The sequence below is a fragment of the Phalacrocorax aristotelis genome, chromosome 3, assembly GCF_949628215.1.
Source record: "Phalacrocorax aristotelis chromosome 3, bGulAri2.1, whole genome shotgun sequence".
NCBI lineage: Eukaryota > Metazoa > Chordata > Aves > Suliformes > Phalacrocoracidae > Phalacrocorax > Phalacrocorax aristotelis.
In genome coordinates this window covers 41064588-41085235 of record NC_134278.1, presented here as the reverse complement: position 1 = coordinate 41085235, position 20648 = coordinate 41064588, and the positions used below count along the sequence as shown (strand labels likewise).

General features: G+C 42.2%; 1 protein-coding gene and 1 long non-coding RNA gene across 6 annotated transcripts in view; one reads left to right on the top strand and one right to left on the bottom strand.

Moving 5' to 3' along the window:
- PM20D2 (peptidase M20 domain containing 2) overlaps nucleotides 1–7037 on the bottom strand; it is a 15436-nt gene extending 8399 nt beyond the window's left edge. For 3 of the 5 annotated variants that reach the window (XR_012659581.1, XR_012659582.1, XM_075087270.1), the window contains exons 1-3: nucleotides 6477–7037; nucleotides 6240–6388; nucleotides 2489–2631 (exon numbers count right to left, since the gene is read on the bottom strand). Coding sequence is in view for 3 of the 5 variants with exons in the window: in XM_075087270.1 (XP_074943371.1) it covers nucleotides 2489–2631; nucleotides 6240–6388; nucleotides 6477–6947 (763 nt within the window). In the remaining 2 variants the exon portion in view is untranslated. The remainder of the gene's footprint in view (nucleotides 1–2488; nucleotides 2632–6239; nucleotides 6389–6476) is intronic. The other 2 variants (XM_075087268.1, XM_075087269.1) reach the window with 1 other exon arrangement.
- On the top strand, nucleotides 6020–20648 carry LOC142054550 (uncharacterized). The gene is made up of 3 exons (XR_012659583.1): nucleotides 6020–6262; nucleotides 18594–19047; nucleotides 19151–20648. It is a non-coding gene; the product is annotated as an uncharacterized LOC142054550 (long non-coding RNA).

The window sequence follows — 20648 nt, the reverse complement described above, 5'->3', positions numbered from 1 at the left end:
TCACACTAACTCTTTAGAAATATTGGGGTATATATGGACAGTTTCAGTCAAGGGTGAAGTCTGAGTTGAAAGTACTCTCTCTTTCAAGGAAATGTGTGACAACTATATAGTCTTCAAGGCATCAGACACCATAATATTTAGATATTTCGACAAAAAAAACCATTGTAGACCTCAAGTCTACATTAGAAATCTATCTATTAACAGCTCATTGCTTTCACCAGGCTGCCTGTTTCCCTGGCCTCCTATCCTCAATTTATGTATGTGGAATAAGATTATTTTTTTTTTCCTGTAGAATCTGAGAAACTATGTACCTTAAATGGAAATAGTGCATGAAGTTACTGATGCGTGCCACTGAAGCCTGCAAAGACAGCACCATCAGGATTCAAATAGGCAACAAATCTTTATTTTTTGTGCAGAAAGCCTATTAAGACTATGAACTCCCCCCCTCAAGTAAAACCTGGCCCATCTCAAATACAGACAAAATAAACAGAGCACTGAATTAAACCACCACCAGTGATAGTCCATAACACAAGGAACAGCTCAGATGAGGGACAGACATCACAGAAAAGGAACCAGTAAATCAGCAAGAAAGTAATCATGCAAGTTTGCATGACACATCATATTTGCTCAAAACAATTAACTTAATGAGCTTTTGTCTTCTGTCTCATTTGTAAATGAAACTGGATAGAGTCTAAGAGTATATCTACACTTAAATTTCAAAGCAAATGTAATATGGACTGGACAGCAGATCTAGCTTAAAAGTAGGCTGCCTGCACACCACTAATAGCACCTAGTCTGCCTTGCTTCTAGACAGAACTTTATAGCCTGTTTAATACAATTTCTTGAACAGAAAACATCTACATTCTTATTTTTCAAGGGGGCAACATTTACTCCACCCCTAAGCAGGGAAGAAACTTAGGTAATATTAGACAAACTGAAAGCAACATTGTTCAAGTTTATAAAACATTGCTTAGAAATTCTAGACTTCAAGTAATGGAAACTATTTCTTGTTAGTGGGTTAAAAGTAAGATTTTTAGGATCACTTAAGTCAGCCATGGCTGTTACTGTAAGCCTGCAACACAAGGCCTCCAACACACTGTTGTAAGCAAAGCATTCGTAAAATTAAATCTCATTCTGGCTGCTTATACTTTCCCAAAGGTATTTTAAATCTTTCTAGTTTGAAAACAAGGTTTATGACAGCAGTTGTACCAACACAGTAATTTAAGTTTTGCTGTGGTTCACAAAGCATTACCTCTAGGACGTTTGTTTAGACACAGTTTTTTGCCTACATTAACAGTGTAGGCTTTAGAAACTATGAAGAAAGATGTATTTAGGGTTGTAGGCTTATTTACAAAAGACAACTTAGGCACCTCCAATCTTAAACCTGCACCACATGAGTTTCAGACACCAGAACTCATAATTAAGTGCTTTATTTCCTACTGAGCAATAGGATAGAAAGCTAAGACCATGCCCACTCTGAAATTCATTTGGGTATGCTGCACAGTAGAACTGCAAACATCTTCACCTACAGTCAAAAAGGTTAGGGCTTCCAGACTCCATCCAGATATCCCAGAGAGAAATACACACATATATTAAACAGCACAAACAGCCAAGACATACAGTGATCATTAGCTCAGAACTTCTGGAAGTGTTTTAAGTGCATAAAAAGTTGTACATTCAGTATTCCTGTAGAAATGGCAAAGTGTCTTAATTTCAACTTGGAAAAAGTTGTGTTGGATGTAATAAAGGAAACCTGGGTTTATAGCTAAAGGGCAGCTTCCGTCTCAACTTCTGAAACAAGAAGAAAGGCATGATGTTGGAGTATGAGTCAAGCTTAAGGGTTAACATGTCTTATTGCAAAATGACCTTTCTGCTTCACGGTCTATTAGATATTTAATATTAGAATCCAGTGCACAACTAGTTGATTGGGCTACCAACCAGAACTATAGGCTTCTGCCAGCACTTGTTTTTTGTACTTCAGCAAATAAATTTCAGTCGCTCTAGACCACTACGCCTTTCCATAAAGGTCAACATAAATGCCATCTAATTAATGGAATGTCTACTACAAAAAATGATGCAGTAAGTAATACTTCATTTTCCAGAAGGATTTAACCTTACACCTTTGCAAAAACATGTACATTAACTTCAAGGAATTCAAGGCCATGTACCAAAATAAACTTAACACTTTTCTTTCTGAACTGCAATTTCAAGTGCAAAGGCTTAAAATTTGTCTAGCCTCTACCTAGGTACCAATACCTTCTCTTGATTCTGACCCATAAGCCTATTTGCAGAAGTTAGTTCTGGGACACCAACATCAATTTAAAGATTACAAGCTATTTAAATGAAATGGTGCTATTTCATAATATTTGAAGTGATTGTAGTAATCTAATGCAATAATGCAATATTTTAAGTTGTGGGGCTTTGTACATTAGTATTTCAACAGCCTAAAATTTTACTTGCTGGACATTAGATTTAATGAAAATCTCACCATGAACTCTCCAGGTCGGTTTCATTTGCTGTCTTAAAACAGACAGATTGTTGTATGCAAGAACAGCAGCATCTAATGCATTAACTCCTTCCCAAGGATAAGCAGCAGCATGAGAGGCTTTTCCATAGTATTTCACAGTCACACTAGGAAATAAAAGGCATTGCTTATTTCTTTTTCATTCACTAAAAACTCTACAACAAAAAGTTCCTTTTGTTCACACAAATATTTGTTATTTAAGTTTCGTGCCGCAGAACCAATTTACCTGGCGCTACACTGTTGCAAAGTTTAACTATCTTTGAGTGCAGGAAGATGCTGCAAGATAGCTAGAAAACCAATGAAATGGGACAGTATCAAGGGCCCATCAGGCAAAACAGCTACTATTAACATACCACTATATTGCCTCTTCCTGAGAAGTACAGGCTTCACATACTAATTAAATGTCTCCTAAACTTTTTTATACTTCCTGACTGTTCTGAGACTTAGGTACTAACATTCTTCTCAGAGGATAACAAACCCTTTTATCTGATTCAAAATTAGAAGTTCATTGTCCTATTCTTGTCAAACTTCAATAAAATGTGTACAGTATATAACACAGCAAAAGCACATTAGTAAGATCACATACAAGCCATGTCTAAATAACAAAAGTTTTAAAAGTACAGTAAAGGCACAGCCTAGTATAAAATATATATTACCATGCTACAGCAAGGATGTTCTCCCCCTGCACACCTCAAAAATGGTGGTAGAAAGGCTTGCAACAAGGAAGAAATCTAGCGCAAACGTTACCCTCCAACTTCACAGAAGTCATAAAACACTGCACCTAAACACATCCAGTAAGAATTTGTGCTTGGCTTTATCTTATGAGGGCCTTACAAAATAATTTAGTATTTCAAAATAGATGACAGTATTTAATATTTGCCTCCTGTGTAAAGAATTTTCAACTACATAAGGTATTACTACTTATCAAATACAGAAGAAATAGTTTATCAATACTAGAAATTTTAACTAACTCTGTTTGTACTCAATGCCCAGTCCTTTACATAAAGAACTCCATCCTCAAGCTCAAGGAGTGCCTCCCGAGATGCACAACCTGTCTCTTACCCAGCTAGGACCAGCCTAACTTGCTTGTCCTTCCGTCTTGCACAGATGCCAATTTAACTGACGCCTGATGCTCTGAACCATGCCACAGCTGGAAGTTAATACCAGAACTTAATATTGAATACCAAAGAGGAACACAATGGAGTGTACTGTTGCAGCAGAAAACATCTCCTGCTGCTACCTGCAATCCAAACTAAGTATGTCCTTTTCCACCTTCCTTCACCCTCCAAGACAGCCATACACCCCATTCTGTAAAGTATGGGTTTTACTTAAAATTTAGAGTCATTATGAAAATCAAAATAAGAAAACTTAACCAATCCAAGTATTAGATTGCAACCCCTCAAATCAACTCAAAGGCAGCAGGACAGATCCCTGGATATTCTCAAAAAAATTGAGAGAAGGCAAAGTAAAGCAGTAAGTCACATTGCGATGTTTTTCTCCCCCACAAGAAACATGTCCTTCTTAAAGAAAAATGTTATTTCAGCATTCCTTTTCTTGTACTTCTATTGCTATGTAAATGCCACTCAAAAATACATCAGATTTTGGTGGATAATGAAACCCTAAGCCAGTTTAAGAATATTAGCAGCAGAATGTGCATCTTGTTTGACAAACAATAAATAGGCTGATTAGGTAAAGAGTAAGAACAAGAATCAGCAAATTCTGGCGTATATTCACCACAGTTATCCTAGTATGTTAATTTTACTTCAGGCACAAAGCAGCTTTGGAGTTTACAGATGTAGTAATACTAGCAATTTAGTAATCACCAGTCCTTCAATTTTTCAGAAACAACCAAAAGATCAAATACAAGTCATCAAAACAATCTTTGTACCTTTGGAACCTCGTAATTAAATAAATCACGCCTTAAGCTGTGTATTTCAAGCTTTTGGAGGTAGTAAGCTGTTTTACTCAGTACTTCAGTTCCATGCCTCCTCCGTATTTGAGGTTTAAAGGCTATCTAGGACTTGCATCCTACAGCAGACCATCACCTCTGAAGAGGTATTTCCAAATCTTGAAGTATCAAACTTAAAAGGCTACTGCAAGAGTTGAAATGAAGAGAAAGACAAAACTATTCTCTAAAACTGCATCTTGAAGATTATAAATATAGTCTTAAGGTACAGCAACCAAAAGCCAAGCTGAGATAAGTCTTGAAGGAGATTACAGTAACCAGTTAAGACTCTTTAGAAACACAGTGATGGAATATAGCAGAGAGCTAACTAGGTAAGGTGTTGCTAACCTTGTCTGTTTTATCATAAAACTTATACTGTAACAGCAGCAAGTTATCCACCAGGAACAGCACTGGTAAACACAAAATGACCAATAAAATCAAGCATGTAAGAGCTGGAAGGTAGCACAACCAAGATGAAAACAGCTCTCTGTAAATCAAGACAGAAATGGTTGGAAAAAGAGTTATTTAAATATTACAGAATTTAGTCAGAAACAGCCAAACATAATACATAAAAAAAAACACTGTTGCACTGAAGGGAGGTTACAAGTGCAGTCTCGACAAGATAAGACCTTAGGATCAAGAATCATTAATAACATGGCATAAAATATAATAACAAAGCCTGCTGATAGACTACTGCCAGGACACTATGAAAACTGAAGAGGTTTATAATATCAAAGGAAGAACAGCATGGCCTCACAAACTGGCAAAGAAAAAAATGAAACTCAAATATTTTAAAAGATCACATACTTACAGACTTGAGCATTTGTCTAAGAGTTGATTGCTTGAAAGTGACTGAAGAGGAAGCCCTAAACATGCTGGCTGTCTCCAAAATAGAGACACTATGGTCCCAGCATCAGCTGAGTAAGGTCTAAGGAAATTCCACCTGACGTACCATGTACAGTTCTGGTTACACACATTCAGCAAGGATTACTTCAAAGTCAAGCCACTCCAAGTACCAATGAACAAGTGCTGACGCTGAACAGTAGGGTTAACCAAAAGATGACAAGATGTAATTTATGAAGAGTTATATGGCTAGCTAGCAAAAAAAAAAAAAAAAGATGAATGAAAGTACAACTGCTGTCTATAGATATATACTAGGGGTAAACATGAAGGAAAGCAAAGAACTACTTTGAATAAGAAAAAATTGATTGAGAGTTAATAGATATAGAACGGCCCTGATTAAATTTAGGCTGGAAGTTAACAAGGATCCAAACAGTGTCAGGCTCAGCTGGCTGGCTGTTTCAAAAGTGGGAGAGAAAACATGAATCACTTTCAAAACGGATTAAAATGAAACGCATACAGAGGACTACGTGACCTGGTGCCCAGGAAAGCAAGGAGCTAGGATCCATGAGACTCCCTCCAGTTGCATGTTCTACAATTTAAATAAAATGTTTTTTTAATAGATACGATAACGACATACATGTAAAAAAGAAACGCCTAGGAACATCATAAGAACGAACACGTTTTGAGGCCACGCGCAAGATGTCAGAGCAGTCAGGGATCTTTAACGCTAGGCTGGACATTGCGATTTGGGAGGACGGCTCAGCGTCCAGAACAGCGACCCGGCTCCTCAGGCGGCTCCAAATACCTCTCCTGAAGGGCGCCTGCAAGGTCCCCGGCCCTGCGTCCCGCCTCCTCCAAAGCGGCTGCGCTACCCGGGCAAGAGGCCAACAGCGGGCCAACCCTTCCCACCCGAGCCCGCTCACTCACTCGTGCTCGGCCACGTCGGGCAGGTAAGCTGCGTCTTCCTGCGAGGGGTGCGCCATGAACACCACATCCAGGCCGTCGAACGCCCCAGCGTTTATCAGGTCTATCTTGCCCCCTCCTTGCTCTTCCGCAGGCGTCCCCATCACCGTGATCTGCAGCACAGAGGCCGAGCGAGGGTCAGGGGCCGGGCCGCCCACCCGGAGGGGCCGGGGCGGCGGCCTGGGGAGGGCTGGCTCTCACCTGGACGGCGACGGGCGCCGGCTGCGGCAGGCTTTCCAGGGCGGCCTTCAGCCCCAGGGCGGCGGCAGCTCCCACCTCGGCGATCAGGTTGTGCCCGCAGGCGTGACCGATGCCGGGCAAGGCATCGTACTCGCATAGGAAGGCGAGGCGGAGCGGCCCCGGCCCCGGGCCCCGGGGGTGGGTGGCCGTGCCCCACTCGGCGCGGAAGGCCGTGCCCAGCTTGTACCGCGGCTGCACGTCCCAGGCGGCGCCAGGCAGCTCCCCGCTGGAGAAGAAGCGGGTCATGGTGTCGTGCGCCTGGTGCTCCTCGTAGGCCAGCTCGGGCCGGCTCCAGATGTCGCAGCTCAGGGCGCCCAGTCGCGCCGCGTTCAGCTCCACGCTCTCGCACGCCCGCTGCTTCAGCGTCTCCAGCGCCGGCAGCGCGGAGGTGCCCGCGGCGGGGCCGCCCGGCGGCGGCTCGTGCGGCCTCATCGGGCAGCGGCGGGGCGGGCACAGGGCCACCTGCCGCCGCAACGGCCCTTCTCTTCCCCCTCCTCACCCGCCCCGGCCGTTGGAGCCCGCCGCCGCCCCCTTTTATCGCCCCCTCGGCGCCGCGGGGCGCGCCGGGAAGCGTAGTCCGCGCTCCCCCGCCCCCGCGGCAGGGCCCTCCGCCGGCGGCCGGGCAGAGCTACTCGCCCCGCCGCCTCCGGGGGAGCGTCCCCCGCCTCGCCGGTGCCGCCGCGGGAGTTCCGCGGGCGTGGGAGCCCTCTCACCCCGCGCGGGGCCGCTTCGTACTTTTACCGCTGTGTTTTGCTGCTGAGGTAACACGCGCTTTGCCCACACACGTATTTGCCATCAAAACACACTAACTCCAGTCTTCAGCTGCTCTCTGCCTGTCGTTTCCTAGAGAGGACATTCAAGTGCAAGGTCTTGGAGAGCAAGTCTTCTGAGGAGCAGCTGAGGGAACTGAGGTGGTTTAGTCTGGAAAGGAGACTGAGGGGAGACCTTACCGCTCTCTACAACTACCTGAAAGGAGGTTGTAGTGAGATGCGGTTGGTCTCTTCTCCCAAGTAACAAGCAATAGGACGAGAGGAAACGGCCTCAAGCTGCACCAGGGGAGGCTTAGATTGGGTATTAGGAAAAATTCCTTCACTGGAAGAGTGGTCAGGCACTGGAACAGGCTGCCCAGAGAGGTGGTGGAGTCACCATCCCTGGATGTGTTCAAAAAACGTGTAGACATGTCAGTTCAGGGCATGGTTTAGGAGACATGGTGGTGTTGAGTTGATGGATGGACTTGATCCAAGAGGTCTTTTCCAACCTTAATGATTCTATGATAATATGATCTGCCATAACTCCTTTGGGCTTGGAAATGAACACCTGAATTTCTCCACCGCCTCCATTATCTTTCATCTAGAAGCCCTGTCTACTTGGGTTTTTTTTTTCTCCTTTATGTTTCTTTGGTATTTCTGAACCCCAGACCCACGAGAGCCGCTGCACAGTGTAGCTGGCTGAGCAGTGGTAGCTCCAGACGCTCCCCACCGCAGCTACACCACCACCACCGCCCGTTACCTGTCCTCTTTGGCACCCGGGGCAGATCTGCCATGGCCAGTCATGCACCTGAACCCACAGCAAGGGCAGCACGGGTGCTTCGTCTATGCATGGTAAAGCCAATGCCATCCGCAGCGCTGCACGCGAAGCACATGGGTAAGCCTCTACACAGTCAAAGTGCAGAAAGTTCAACGGTCTTAAGGAAGCCTCAGACCTGCCGCCTGTGTGCCGCATGGCATGTGGGCACATAGTGCTGACAACAGAATTCCAAGCAGTAATCATCTGTGGCTTTTCTGGCTTTTGTAAAGAAATCCTGATGATCAGATGGGTGGGTTTGGGGTTTTTTTTCCCCCTGAAGCTGTTGTGCAACACTTCATTTGTTTCAAATCCCGTGTGCACATATCACTAATGATGGCTTATCTGTAGCTGGAATGGGTGCGAAGTGCTCATCAGGAGTTAACATGCCTGGACTGTGGCCATATAGCAGGCAGGGACCTCTTGCCTATCTGACCAACCTGTACCTGACAAAAGCTGAAGTCAAGAGAAACAAAATGACAAATTCTGGTATTTTTCCTGTGTTCATTGAATGACCAGAAGTTCACTTTTTGTTCATTTTGATCATGGATTGTCAACTATGCCCTTTCTACACAACTTTCTGTCACCTGGAGAGATCCTTTGGTGTACTGAACTGAAGGTTTCCCTTCTCCACAGATGAGGAGGTCCTTTTCCTAGTGACAGCCAAACCCTACGTGACTCTCAGTCACTCCAAGCAGAGTTCAGGCAGAGGAGGAGTATCCTCCACAGAGCACAAATTCATTCTCCCCTCCTTCCCCAGTCATCGCCTCCTTCCGCTAATGCCTCTCCAGTTTGACTTTGCCCCGTCTTTGGGTGCTTGTTACAGCCCCACTTACCACATCCAGCCAGTTCTAGTCTTCACTCCTCAGCATCACCCAAAAGGTGCTACTTTGCCCTTCCAGCCTCCAAGTCAGTGTCTGCAGTCCCATTCTCCTCACCTAATGGATCCTGATTCTCCTGTCTGGCTCCCTCCCCCTAGCTGTATTCCCAGCTGTACTCTCTCCCTCCCAGCTCTTTCAGTCTCTGTTGAAGACAAACCCAGTTTGTTGCCCAGGCAGCCCAGGTCACCTCTCAACTTGCTTCCTGTCCCACTCTCCCTAAACCCTATTTTCTTTACAACTTCAAAGTCTGCTTTTCTGTGTTTCCTCCTTGCTTCTACCTCTCCTGTACTTTTTGTGCAGTCTCTATTCCATCTGCATCTGATGCAGAGAACTCCCTGTAAGATGCAGCCTGTGATTTAAGAATTGAAAACGAGGGGCTTTCAATTGAAAGTTTTGAATTGAAAACGAGTTAGTTTTCTGCCAGACCACTGCTGGAAGTGGTCAGGGTGACTGTGACACAAAGGGCAAAGCCAAAGTGGCCAGCGGACTGACTGGTTCAGGCCACTTTGGCATTACAGCTGAGCACATCGAGTCTCAGAGCCACAGCTGAGCCCAAGCTAACAGGCACAGGAATGGCAAGGTTTGGCCACGGACCAAATTGCACTGTGGCAGCTGCCTCCAAACAAACAGGCTGTTTGTTTGAAGGGCTGAAGAAGGAGCAGGGAGTGCACAGGAGTGCAGGCATTTGAATGTGAGACAAACTTAGCTCTGGCTCATTCAGGGAAAATTTACTACTTGTGGGGAGCAGCTAAATTACTTTTAGGGATTATGTTATCTGCTCACAGCTTGCTTTCCCCTCCCCCCTGCCACAGGGACACCTCAGGTAATCACAGGGTTGATTTACTCATGTGACCACAGTTTTAACCATTTGAAAATAACCTTTAGGATATGCTTAAAATCCTCTCTGTCTGCCATGAGGACTTGTGAAGCATGCATCAGTAAGATATCCAATAATTTAAAAAAACTAAGCATCAGAGGGTTTATGCCGGCTTGACAGTTCCAACTTGCATGTTTGAAAACTGATAATATGTATCATAATTAGTGCTAACATCAGTTAACCTGATAATGGGTATGTTATTTTGGTATCTTCCACTTCACAGTCCCAGATACTTTGCGTACTCCACGTAAACCCTAGTTTGCTGTTATTAGTATTCAGTGTCTATTTGTGCTAGGTCCCAATTTTCCCTCTGTATATAATCGATCTTTCTGATCTACAATATTTTAGAGTGTATAAGTATGTTAGACTTTAACAAATGCTGGCTCTATAAAATACAACACGTTCGGTAGGTGTCCGTGTTGGGAATGCCAATATTTTACAATGACCCTTTGAGATGAGGGATCTCTCTTTCCTCTTGCAAGAGTGTGAGATGTTCATTATAGGATAGAGCAGGCAAGAGAAGGAACGTGCCTCAGTTTATCTCATGTAGATGAGGAAAAAACACTATGTAATCTTTACTTACTGCTTTTCCTTCTTTTACAAAGAAGATGCATGGCCTTTTGTGGATTTCCTCATTTCAGCATTCCTAGATAATAAACTTGGACTTTGCCTTAGCAGCATGGGGAGTCTCAATGGCCTTCCTGTATGCCACAAACTTTCCCAGCGTGATCTCCAAATCACATCTACAGAAGAGTTACAGATGACAGAATCACAGAGTCACAGAAGGTTGAGGTTGCGAGGCACCTCTAGACATCATCTAGTCCGTCACTGCAGGGTTGACTAGAGCAGGGTGACCGGTTGGGCTCTGAATATGTCCAAGGATGGGAACTCCTCCGGGCAACCTGTGCTAGTGTTTGACCACAGTCACACTAAAAAAGTGTTTTCCTGTGTTCATATTGAATTTCATGGTTTTTAATTTGTGCCTATTGCCTCTTGTCCTGTCACTGCACACCACTGAGAAAAGTTTGTCTCTTCAGGTATTTGAGCACATTGTAAAAAACCTCCTGAGCCTTCTCTTCTCCAGGCTGAACAGTCTCAGCTCTCTCAGCCTCTCCTCATATAACAGGTGCTCCAGTTCCTTAGTCGTTTTTGTGGCCCTGCGCTGGACTCATTCCAGTAGCTCCATATTTGCCCTGTACTGGGGAGCTCAGACCTGGGCCCAGCACTCCAGCTGTGGCCTCACCAGTGCTGAGTAAAGAGGAAGGGTCACCTCCCTCGACCTGCTGGCAATGCTCTTCCTAGCACAGCCCACATGGCTGTTGGCTTTCTTTGCCATGAGGACACATCGCTGCCTCATGCTCAGCTTGGTGTCCACCAGGACCCCCAGGTCCTTCTTGGCAAAGCAAGGCCACAACAACTTTTTTCTGTTGCAATATGACTCCTGAAATCAGATCAATTTAGGAAAGCCAAAGGAAAAGGTGTAAAGTATTTTTATTCATAAGCAATGGATGCATGCTAAATGAAGTCTCTATTCCTTTTATACAAAGCCCTTGCCTTGTTCCTATTCTGCCTCCTCCTCAGCATGTCATAGTTGTTTGTGTGGCAGAACTATTGGATATTTACAGCAGAGATGTGACGGTACCTATCAAAACAAGCAATAATTTTTTTGCTCCTTAGATTAGTAAGCTTCAGTTCACAGTTGTTACACTATCACATTTTGTCTCCTATTTTAGGAGAAGGCACCAGTCTTTCAATGTTCTATGTACATTTGAAAATTCATTGAATGACCCAGCAGGAAGAAAATATTTATATTTACTTGTTACATTTTCCATAAGTCGTGCTTTAGGTTATAAATTATACATCTACAAAATGTAAACACATATCCAAAGCATGTTGTTGTGGTCTACTAGACATAAGAAAAAAATTAATGCATTTTTTTTTAAAACAAGGTCAAAAATACTATGCTGATGTTTCAATTGTGATAAACATATAATGCAGTATTAGGCAGTTAAAAATACTGTTACTAACAGAGGAAATACAATCCAGACATCATCACAGTTCTTTGGGAAAAGCAAGAATTGTCCATGTATTTATTTGTAAGTAAACAAGAACAAACTTTGCAGCTGCTAATTTGATTCGTGTTCCTGGAATCAAGCTGTAAACAAATGCTTGTATTTTTGTTTTAGAGGGTGGATGAGGTTCGGTAACTTTCCATTGGTCTAAAAGAAGGAACATCTGTTGTGGCCATAAAAAACTTGATGATCAAGTTTACCACATCCCACATTAGCAACATTAGGCATTTAGGTTGAAATCCAGATCAGACTGAACTCAGTGAAAGTTGTGCAGTTAAATTCAGGGTGGCCTGGATTTCAAGCCAAAATCCAAAGCTTTAAAAACAATAGCACAGTGAGTATTAAAAACAAAAGTAGGCTGATACTGTGTGTAGGAGCTACACACTGACTTGCCTAAAATAACATTCCAGTCTGTTTTACAAATAGCTCTATATTAGGAAGAATGTAGCAAGATTTTCAATGCTACGAAAGTGGATTGTATATTTAAAAAGAAAGTGTGATACGAGCTTCTTTGGTTGGATCACAATAGCAATATCGCCATAGAGCAAAAGGATTTTAAAGATCTCAAACAGAGAAATGGCCAAAGTCTCTGAAGGATATTGTCTTCCTTAACCATTAATGGATCAAGGAGGCCACTACATCTTATACATTGCTTTTCAAGGGCAAAAAAATGCAGGATAGGTGGATTCAGAACAGCAAAGCCTTCTCCCTAATGACACATTGTTTCCACCACTTCACAGTTAACCTTTGGGGTGTCAAAATTTCATTGTCTAGAGCAGACTGAGTCAGAAAACAAGAGCTTAACCCTCAGATTTGGTTACATCGTGTACAAAACTTGGAATTAAATCTGAAATCCCTCACACAGCATGTTTATTCCTCAGGACCTTTTTCATCTTCCTCTCCCTGTCACCTGTGTATTGGGTGTTTGCCTTAGTGTTAAGACCTCACCATTTGTCCAAATGCTGTGAACCTGCACTCAGAAGGGGAAGGTAAAAGCCATGCTTAGAGCTCAGATATACATTCACCGAGAAGGCAGCTGTGGCTACTTGAGACACCGCTGCCCCCAGCTTTTCGGACCTGCCGCAGATGCCAGCCCCAGCTCTGGTGCCAGGATGAGACACAAGTGTCTCTGAGCTGTTTCAGTGCAAAGTCCAAGAGCTTAACTCAAGCTGCCTCCATCCCCCTTGGCATTTTATGCTTTAAACACTGGACTTTATTCTGAAGCAGCTTAAAATTATCTGTGTTTTCAGTCTGCTGACTCTGCTGAGTGGGTGGTATCCTCTGGGAGAGAGGCAGTAAAATTTTAAACCAATACAGTTATTTTCAAAACAATCACTTTCATGCACCATTAGCCGCAGAGGCTGGTATAAGCTTTGCTGGCTTTAGACTGGTTTAACAAAACAGTGCTCTTGTTCCTGCTGCGGATTTTCATCTGCACTCTGAAAGGTGCAAGAATGCAGTGAGGGCTCAGTTGCATTCTGTATTTTTGCTGTTTTTCCATCTGGGTTGTGTTTTTTAACAAGAAACATTAGTTAACTTCAAGTTAACTTGCCTGAATTAAGCATTGCCAATTAGGGCAGGTAGCTGTTTAAAAGTCAGGGCTAGATAATCTCACATTTCTTTCTTTGGTTTGGCTCTCTGGAAAGTTACATAAAATTTATCAGCTATTATAGGGCTCCCTGAAGTTTGCACAGCAGAATGTAAACAGCCAGTTAAATCTCTGGTGTTACTGATATCCAGTACGCTTAACACACAACACTTACTGACTGCTTGCTCTCGCTTCTACATTCAAAGATTTTTAGTTTTGTAACAGCAAGGAAAGTGTCAAATATGACAGATTTTACCTTGGAGAAAAATGCCTTGAACCCCTCCCACTCCTCCAATCAAAAAAATCTCATCTCAACTATGATCTTTTACTTCTTACACCATTAAATTTACATATCTATTTTAACCTATAATATGGTCATGTATCTCACAATAACCGATAGGTCAAATGTTAGGTTTGTATAATTTCTGTAATAGCAGCTTCATTACCGTTGTAATGCTATCCCAGCTTGACAAGATTTGTTATGAAAATGGCCTGATCACACAGATGTCCCATCAAGACGCTTGATGCTAAACCAGCTCCATTACTGATGCTACGAGCCTTTATTTATTATATTAGGGGCTTTGTTATTTGCTTGTGTCTTAGACGTCTAGTTCCTTTCTCCCTCTGAAGGGCAGATTTTACTTATTTAAAGTCAGGTAAATTCAGTGGTTCATTTCATAGCACGACTTACCAACCAGTCTATTAACACAAACAGAGGGGAAGGAAAAAGTGATCATAAGTTGCAATCTTAAGACTCTGCTGCTGCCAAATCCTACAGCCTGAGCAACAAGCTGCCTCAGCCCTCGGGAAGGACAAGAGCATGCACGTCAATCGTTACTGCTGGCTTTCCTGCTGTACATTCATTTGCTGGCTGACTCACAGACCACTGTGGGTTGTGGACAGCACAGTAAACAAGCTCACAGAAAACAGGCAGGCGTATAATGGTAAAAAATTGCACAACATCAACTTGCCCCCTACTGCTACCTGTAAAAGAGACAATCAATCCACCTCTATATTAATGAGACCAATTGTTTTCCCTGTTAATTTTTTATGCAACTAAAAATAAAGTAAAAGACTGTTACACCAGCCTCCACACATTTAATTGCTCCTCTCTGTCAATTTTAAAAAATGGTTGATAATAATTTTCATATTTATCACAATGCAAATTTAAGTGAGAGATGAAATCTAGCCCGTGCTAAACTTTTCAAAGCAATGAAAATCTGATCTTTCCTGATGTTGAAATGCCCCTTTACTAACATCTATATGCCACCAGTTGTTTACAGTGACATCCTATGCTGTTAGAAATGAAGTTTAATTAATTCTGCTATTGATTCAAACAGAACTGGAGTCGGGCCCACGCTCTTTTAGACCCTTGCAGGAAAAAAGTGTTTTGCAGCTCTTACAGGTCTTTATTTTTAAAGCATTTGAAGCATTACAGCTGCTTGTTCATAGACAGTATCTATTTGTGGGTTAAACAGAAAGATGATCACTTAACTCAATATTCAATTTTCTGTTTTCCAATTTAAATACAGATGGAGATTTTTATCTCATAAAAATTATGTGAAAGCCTCTAGTTTGTTTCATATGAGTATATAATTTTTCAGACAGACAGCAAAATTATGATATATTTACAGTCCACAGGATCTTAAATGGATTACTTCTGTTAGGCGGCACAAATTACTATTAAGTACTTTGTTGTGGATTTAGTGGTACTGAGGAGCTATTGAGAAAGCAAACCAGCAGCTTACTGTGTCTAATTGCAAATCTTTTTACCCCCAAAGCTTTTTTGTTATTAATTTTTTTAAATCTGAAGTCTGATACATTGCATAATCATAAATACACTTGTATTAAGTGTTGACATTTTCCATAATACCTTGGGAAATTACATTGAGAAAAGTAATTATTTTTGCTCCTATTACTGAACAGATTTATACCAATCATGCAAATACGAACACAAGAAGCCTTATGGGTGTTCATTAATAACAATTATTTGCTTAAGGTATTAATTTCAAAATAAATATTTGCAAAACCATACTTCCTCTGTTCACAGTGGGAATACACAAAGCAATAACATGCTGGAAATAGCCATTAAAACACACAATTATTTTTTTAGTCTTTATTTAATTTATGTGGTATCACAAACTTAAACAAACACTTACGGAGTATGTTTGCATTCACCACATATATTCCTGGTTTTATTGCTGACAAGCAGAGGTTTATGGGTATAGTGAATCTCCAGATTTGTTTGAGTTTATATCAGTTTTCTGGAAAAAATAAGCAGGTAGGTGAAAAAGGAAAAAATATATTTGTCTGCAGGGCTATTAAAAAGAATCATATTTCTAATTTACATTACTACGAACTTTGCTGACCTTGTATATATGAATAACTCACGAGAGTGCAGTTGGATTTTTTCAGGTCAATGTAACACATGTGTGGAACTTTGCCAGAGATTTAGGGTCATTTGAAATTGTGCAGTCACCACTGTGAAATCAGACCAGTATGGTTTTATGTTTTTTAAATCCAAGGAAACTAGGACATCCAGTATATCCAGAGGCCTGTGAACAAGTACTGAAAATTGCAAACAGTTGTGGTCAAACTGTATTACTGAACAAGCTAGTCCAATCCATTTTGGTTTCAACTAACAGTTAAAATTATTTTGAGGTGAAGTCATGCATTGCCCAATGACATCTGGCAAACTTAAGTAATGTGTTCTAGTTGTTTCTAGTCCAAGAGAGCTTGATCTTTAGTTACCCCAGCCTGTTTGTCACTGTCTAGAGTTAAGCTATTTTGGTTTTAAGTGCATCGTAGAAACCCCGAGTTGCAGTTCGTTCAGGTACTCCATAACCTTATTACCTTTTTATAGTTTATTATAAATCACAGATCTGGTCTGTGCATTTACATGTTCTAGAGATCTGGCTCTCCTACTCTGCCAAACCTTCCCATGAAAGGAGGCAGAGGTGGCTCAACATTAGCAGCTGGAAGACAGGTATGCCTCAAAGAGCATCCAGTTAGTAGCAAGGTGGCCAGGGCCAGTCCCCATGCTTAAAAAACTCCTCTCCTACATTCTCATGCACAACCTTCATGCACCACCAGATATTTGTGTGCTCTGCAGTATGTTTTATGTATCTTTTTGTATCACATGCATGTGACCTCCCCTCTCCTTATCGATGCTGCTTACTGTATCACTTACCAAAGGCACTTGTTAGGACTTGTGTGCGATGCCAGTGATGCATCCCCTGTTCACCCATATGGAGATGTGCCTTTCCAGAAATCTGCCTATGGATAGTTTAAATGTCATCACTTCAGATCAAGAGCACTGTTTAAAAAAAAATTCATCCTTGCAGTGTGTGGATAATCCATACTGAACAGGCATGTGGGAGAGAGCTGAGGGTGCTGTGCAAGGATGTTGGAGACACAGCTGTGGACATGAAATGCTCTTTATTTCATGTGTTCACCATTAGGGAACAAGAGAAGCAAGTTTAGCTGGAGCCTGACAAGACCCACTATCTAACTGTCTGGGACTGATTGCTTCCCTAAGCTTTCAACAAGGCTGCTGGAGAAGCAGAAAGCGGACAGACATGAGTACCTCTTGCTGAATGCAGTGCTGCCCAGGATTCACCACCAGCAAAAAAATCAGGCCCTCCTTGTTGCATTCCCTCCCCACTCAGTTATACTCACCTCTAGTATATTACTCCAAGACCTGCAGTCAGTTCCTAATAACATTACCTGATTGAATGAGCTCTTGTGATTAGTAATCTCACTACATACAACAGCTAGGTAGAGCAAAAGGGTATTTAAAATATATGTTAAACTGTAGGGTACCATAGGGAATCTGGAAACTTCCATGGCTTTTAAGTGTCAACAGATGGTACAGAGTGACCTACTTTGGAATAAATAAACAAAAAAGAGAGAGGCTAAAGCTGCTCTGGCAAGGAGTGCCTGTGCTGGTACTGGGAAGCTGTGGTGACTGCAGAGCACAGGGGGACTGACAATGGGGTGTCTTGAGGCTGCCAGCTGACTTCGCAGCTCAGGCATCATTAGTATGTGTTGGCTGTTCTGTAGCCTACTCAATATGTGCTGGTAATATTAATCTGGGTTCCCTAGCAGCAGGTGCCTCTATCATAAGATGCTCTAGCATGATAACTTGTCAGATTGGCACAAAGTCCAAGGTTTGAGTGACTCGAAAGAGCAAAATGAAATTTCCAATCCTAGAAATGTCTTTTCCAGAGTCAGTCTGGGTATTGATTCTACAGTATGACTTCTAATAGATACTTAAGAAAAAATTACTTCATTCTCCAAAGAAAAAAATCTAGTCCAGTACTTTCAATCAGCACCAGAGATATAAAAGTAATTGTCAGATTTATTCCAGTCTCCTCTTATAGTTGCTTTAAGGTATACGTCACCTACTAGTACTACTGCTAATTTCAGTGGAAAAATCTCTAAACTGTGTTATTCCTATAACATCGTGTCCTCACTCTCCACATTTTGTATTTTGTAAATTCCACCTATTTTCACTATCATATCTGGCCTTTTCCAGGACTTCCCTTAAACAAAGAGCACATAAACCTTTCCAAAAGTATACAGGAACATTAAACTTGGATAAAATTTTATACTGTTAGACACAGTGTATGGATAGGTCAGGTACTTTACTGAGCTCTTCTTGTTGAGTAACATCATTGTGAAACTCATGGTACCAGCATATATTCACGTGATTTTATGGACAGCTAACGCAAAACTACTATTTGCCACCTGGCAAGCAGAATGAGTTATCTTAAGCCTGCTGAGTATCCTGTTTGTAGAACAATATAACAAATCAATTATCCAGTATGGATAATTTAATTTTTCTCATCTGTTCAGATTTTTATAATTGAAATCCATATAAACATTCAGTTATGAGTACAGTGTATGTGCTTGGCTGCCTGTGTGTAACACAAGGATATGCTTTCCCACGAATCTGGGACAAATCCTCTGAAGGGACACTAGGCTAAATATCCATTTGGTTTTAGATGACAGTTGCAGAACTAAAACACTTTATACAAGATCCATTGTGATTTTTTAATCCCTCCTGCTCATTCTTAAACATTTTGTATCTTTCAGACTTTTTAACTCAACATGCAGAAAATGGGCAGATTGATGTCAAAGCTTTCCCAAACCATTAGAATTGTGGAGCTGTATTTAAATCCTGTGACAAGGAGGATCCTGTGTGACAGGAAGAGGCTGAAGGCACTCAGTCATCCAACCTTCTGCCAGACTGCATTTCAGACGATCAGAATTGGTCCTGAGTAACCTGGTCTGACCCTGTAGCTGACCCTGCTGTGAGCAAGAGGATGGACAGGAGGACTCCTGAGGTCCCTTCCAGCCTGAATTACCATATGGTCAGGTATTGGGAACTACTTTAATATGGCAAGCCTTAGCAAAATTATTTTTCTGGATTGCCAAAGGCACTTTCCAAACCTCCAAACGTTGCATAAACAGTGCAGATGGAGATCAGCAGTAGACCTGCAGCTCTCCCCATGGCATTGGTATTCATCTTACACAAGAAACATCTCAGGTACCCCACCTTAGAACCACACATCTTTCTCGAAGGAGAAGAAATTATTTCCTCAAGTAACTCATAGATATCCTCAAAATATATGTCTCATTTCCTACAACAGGTGTGATATCTCTTTCTGCTCCTTCACTTGCTGCAAACCATGAGCTATGGCCGCTGGAGTCTCCAGGGAGCCACACTGGCACTGCAGCCGTCTCATGCTATGGACAGACTTCCCCATCAAGCAGGTACAAATCCTCCCTGCCCATCCACGGCAGCAGCACTGACATCACTTTGTTGGCTAAGGAGGGTTAGAGACCATGAAGAGTTCACAAATAGATGGCCTGCAGCACACAACACGTTTCTTCCTGCCTTGAAAGACTGCACGCAGTCCCCTGCATAAGTGTGCACCGCACTGAGGTGATGGTGGACGAGCAACTCACCCTTCTCACAGGGCAGGTCTTGCCCTAATCCATGGGGTGAACACCATCTGTCATGTTTGTCTCCTGATGAAGGTGAATATAGAGTTTATTAGTAACTCCATGATTAATGTGCAAGGATGGACCTTTGGTAAGGCCCTGAGCATGAAGACAGGTTCAATATGTGCTTAATTTTGTTATGAGTTGTCACATCAGCACTCCTAGTTATTGCATTTTCCTCCAAATGTTCTTCTATGTTTTTAAAACCCCAGGGATGCAGTAATTATTATGTCGTAAGTTTGTGTTTTACAAAATACTCTATCTGCCAAAAGTGCACCGGATGTTTTCTTTTAGAAATTGGGGTTTCCTGCCTAATCCATTTTGTCTTAATCATCCAGCTGCCTTCTTGGTAAAACACCAGCTGAAGAAAACCAAAACCAATAATTTTCTTTTGTTTTCCTATATTCATTGTTTGCTCTCTTTTCAGTGTTCTAATGCAACAGTACAACAATAATTCAACAATATTTTGACCTAATAAATTACTGCCTGGTGTTTACTTAAAATAAATGTATGACACTGAGCCACAAATACAGATTCACCTGCTGCTGGCTGTGTTTTCCATCTGCAGAGCCTTTCCCCAAAACTGCCTGATGGCATCCCATAGATTATTCTGACTCATGGGGATCTCACAAAGCCTCTGCCTAACACAGGTATTAGCAACAGCAGGTAACAGTGGACATCAGCACAAGGAAGCAGCAGAGTAAAGCAGACTGGGAATTTTTAAGGGTGGTTGTGTCTGCATGTGAACTAATGAAAAATACAGGGCAGGATTGATTTAATCTGTTTACATAACTCACTTAAAATTAACTTGCCATTAGGCCCTCACCAGGAATTACTCAGTCATTATACCCTCCAGCTACCTAATACAAGCATGGGTTCTGGGCAGGGCTGTAGTGAGGAGGGATGGGCTGCTGCTCCCAAAATGGGTCCTTTCAGGGCCGCCCCTGCAAAATGCTGAAGCAAGCCACTAGAGGGAACTCAGCCTATTCCCGAGGAGGCCTTGGCACAGAACTTTCCCTACTACTCTCTTACTTGGACCTTTACTTTAAGCTGTATGCAGATGTGTACTTACAGCTATATGCTTAATGCTGTAAAGACACCTGCCACAGTAACTCCATCTATTAAAGCAAATGTACCAGTGTT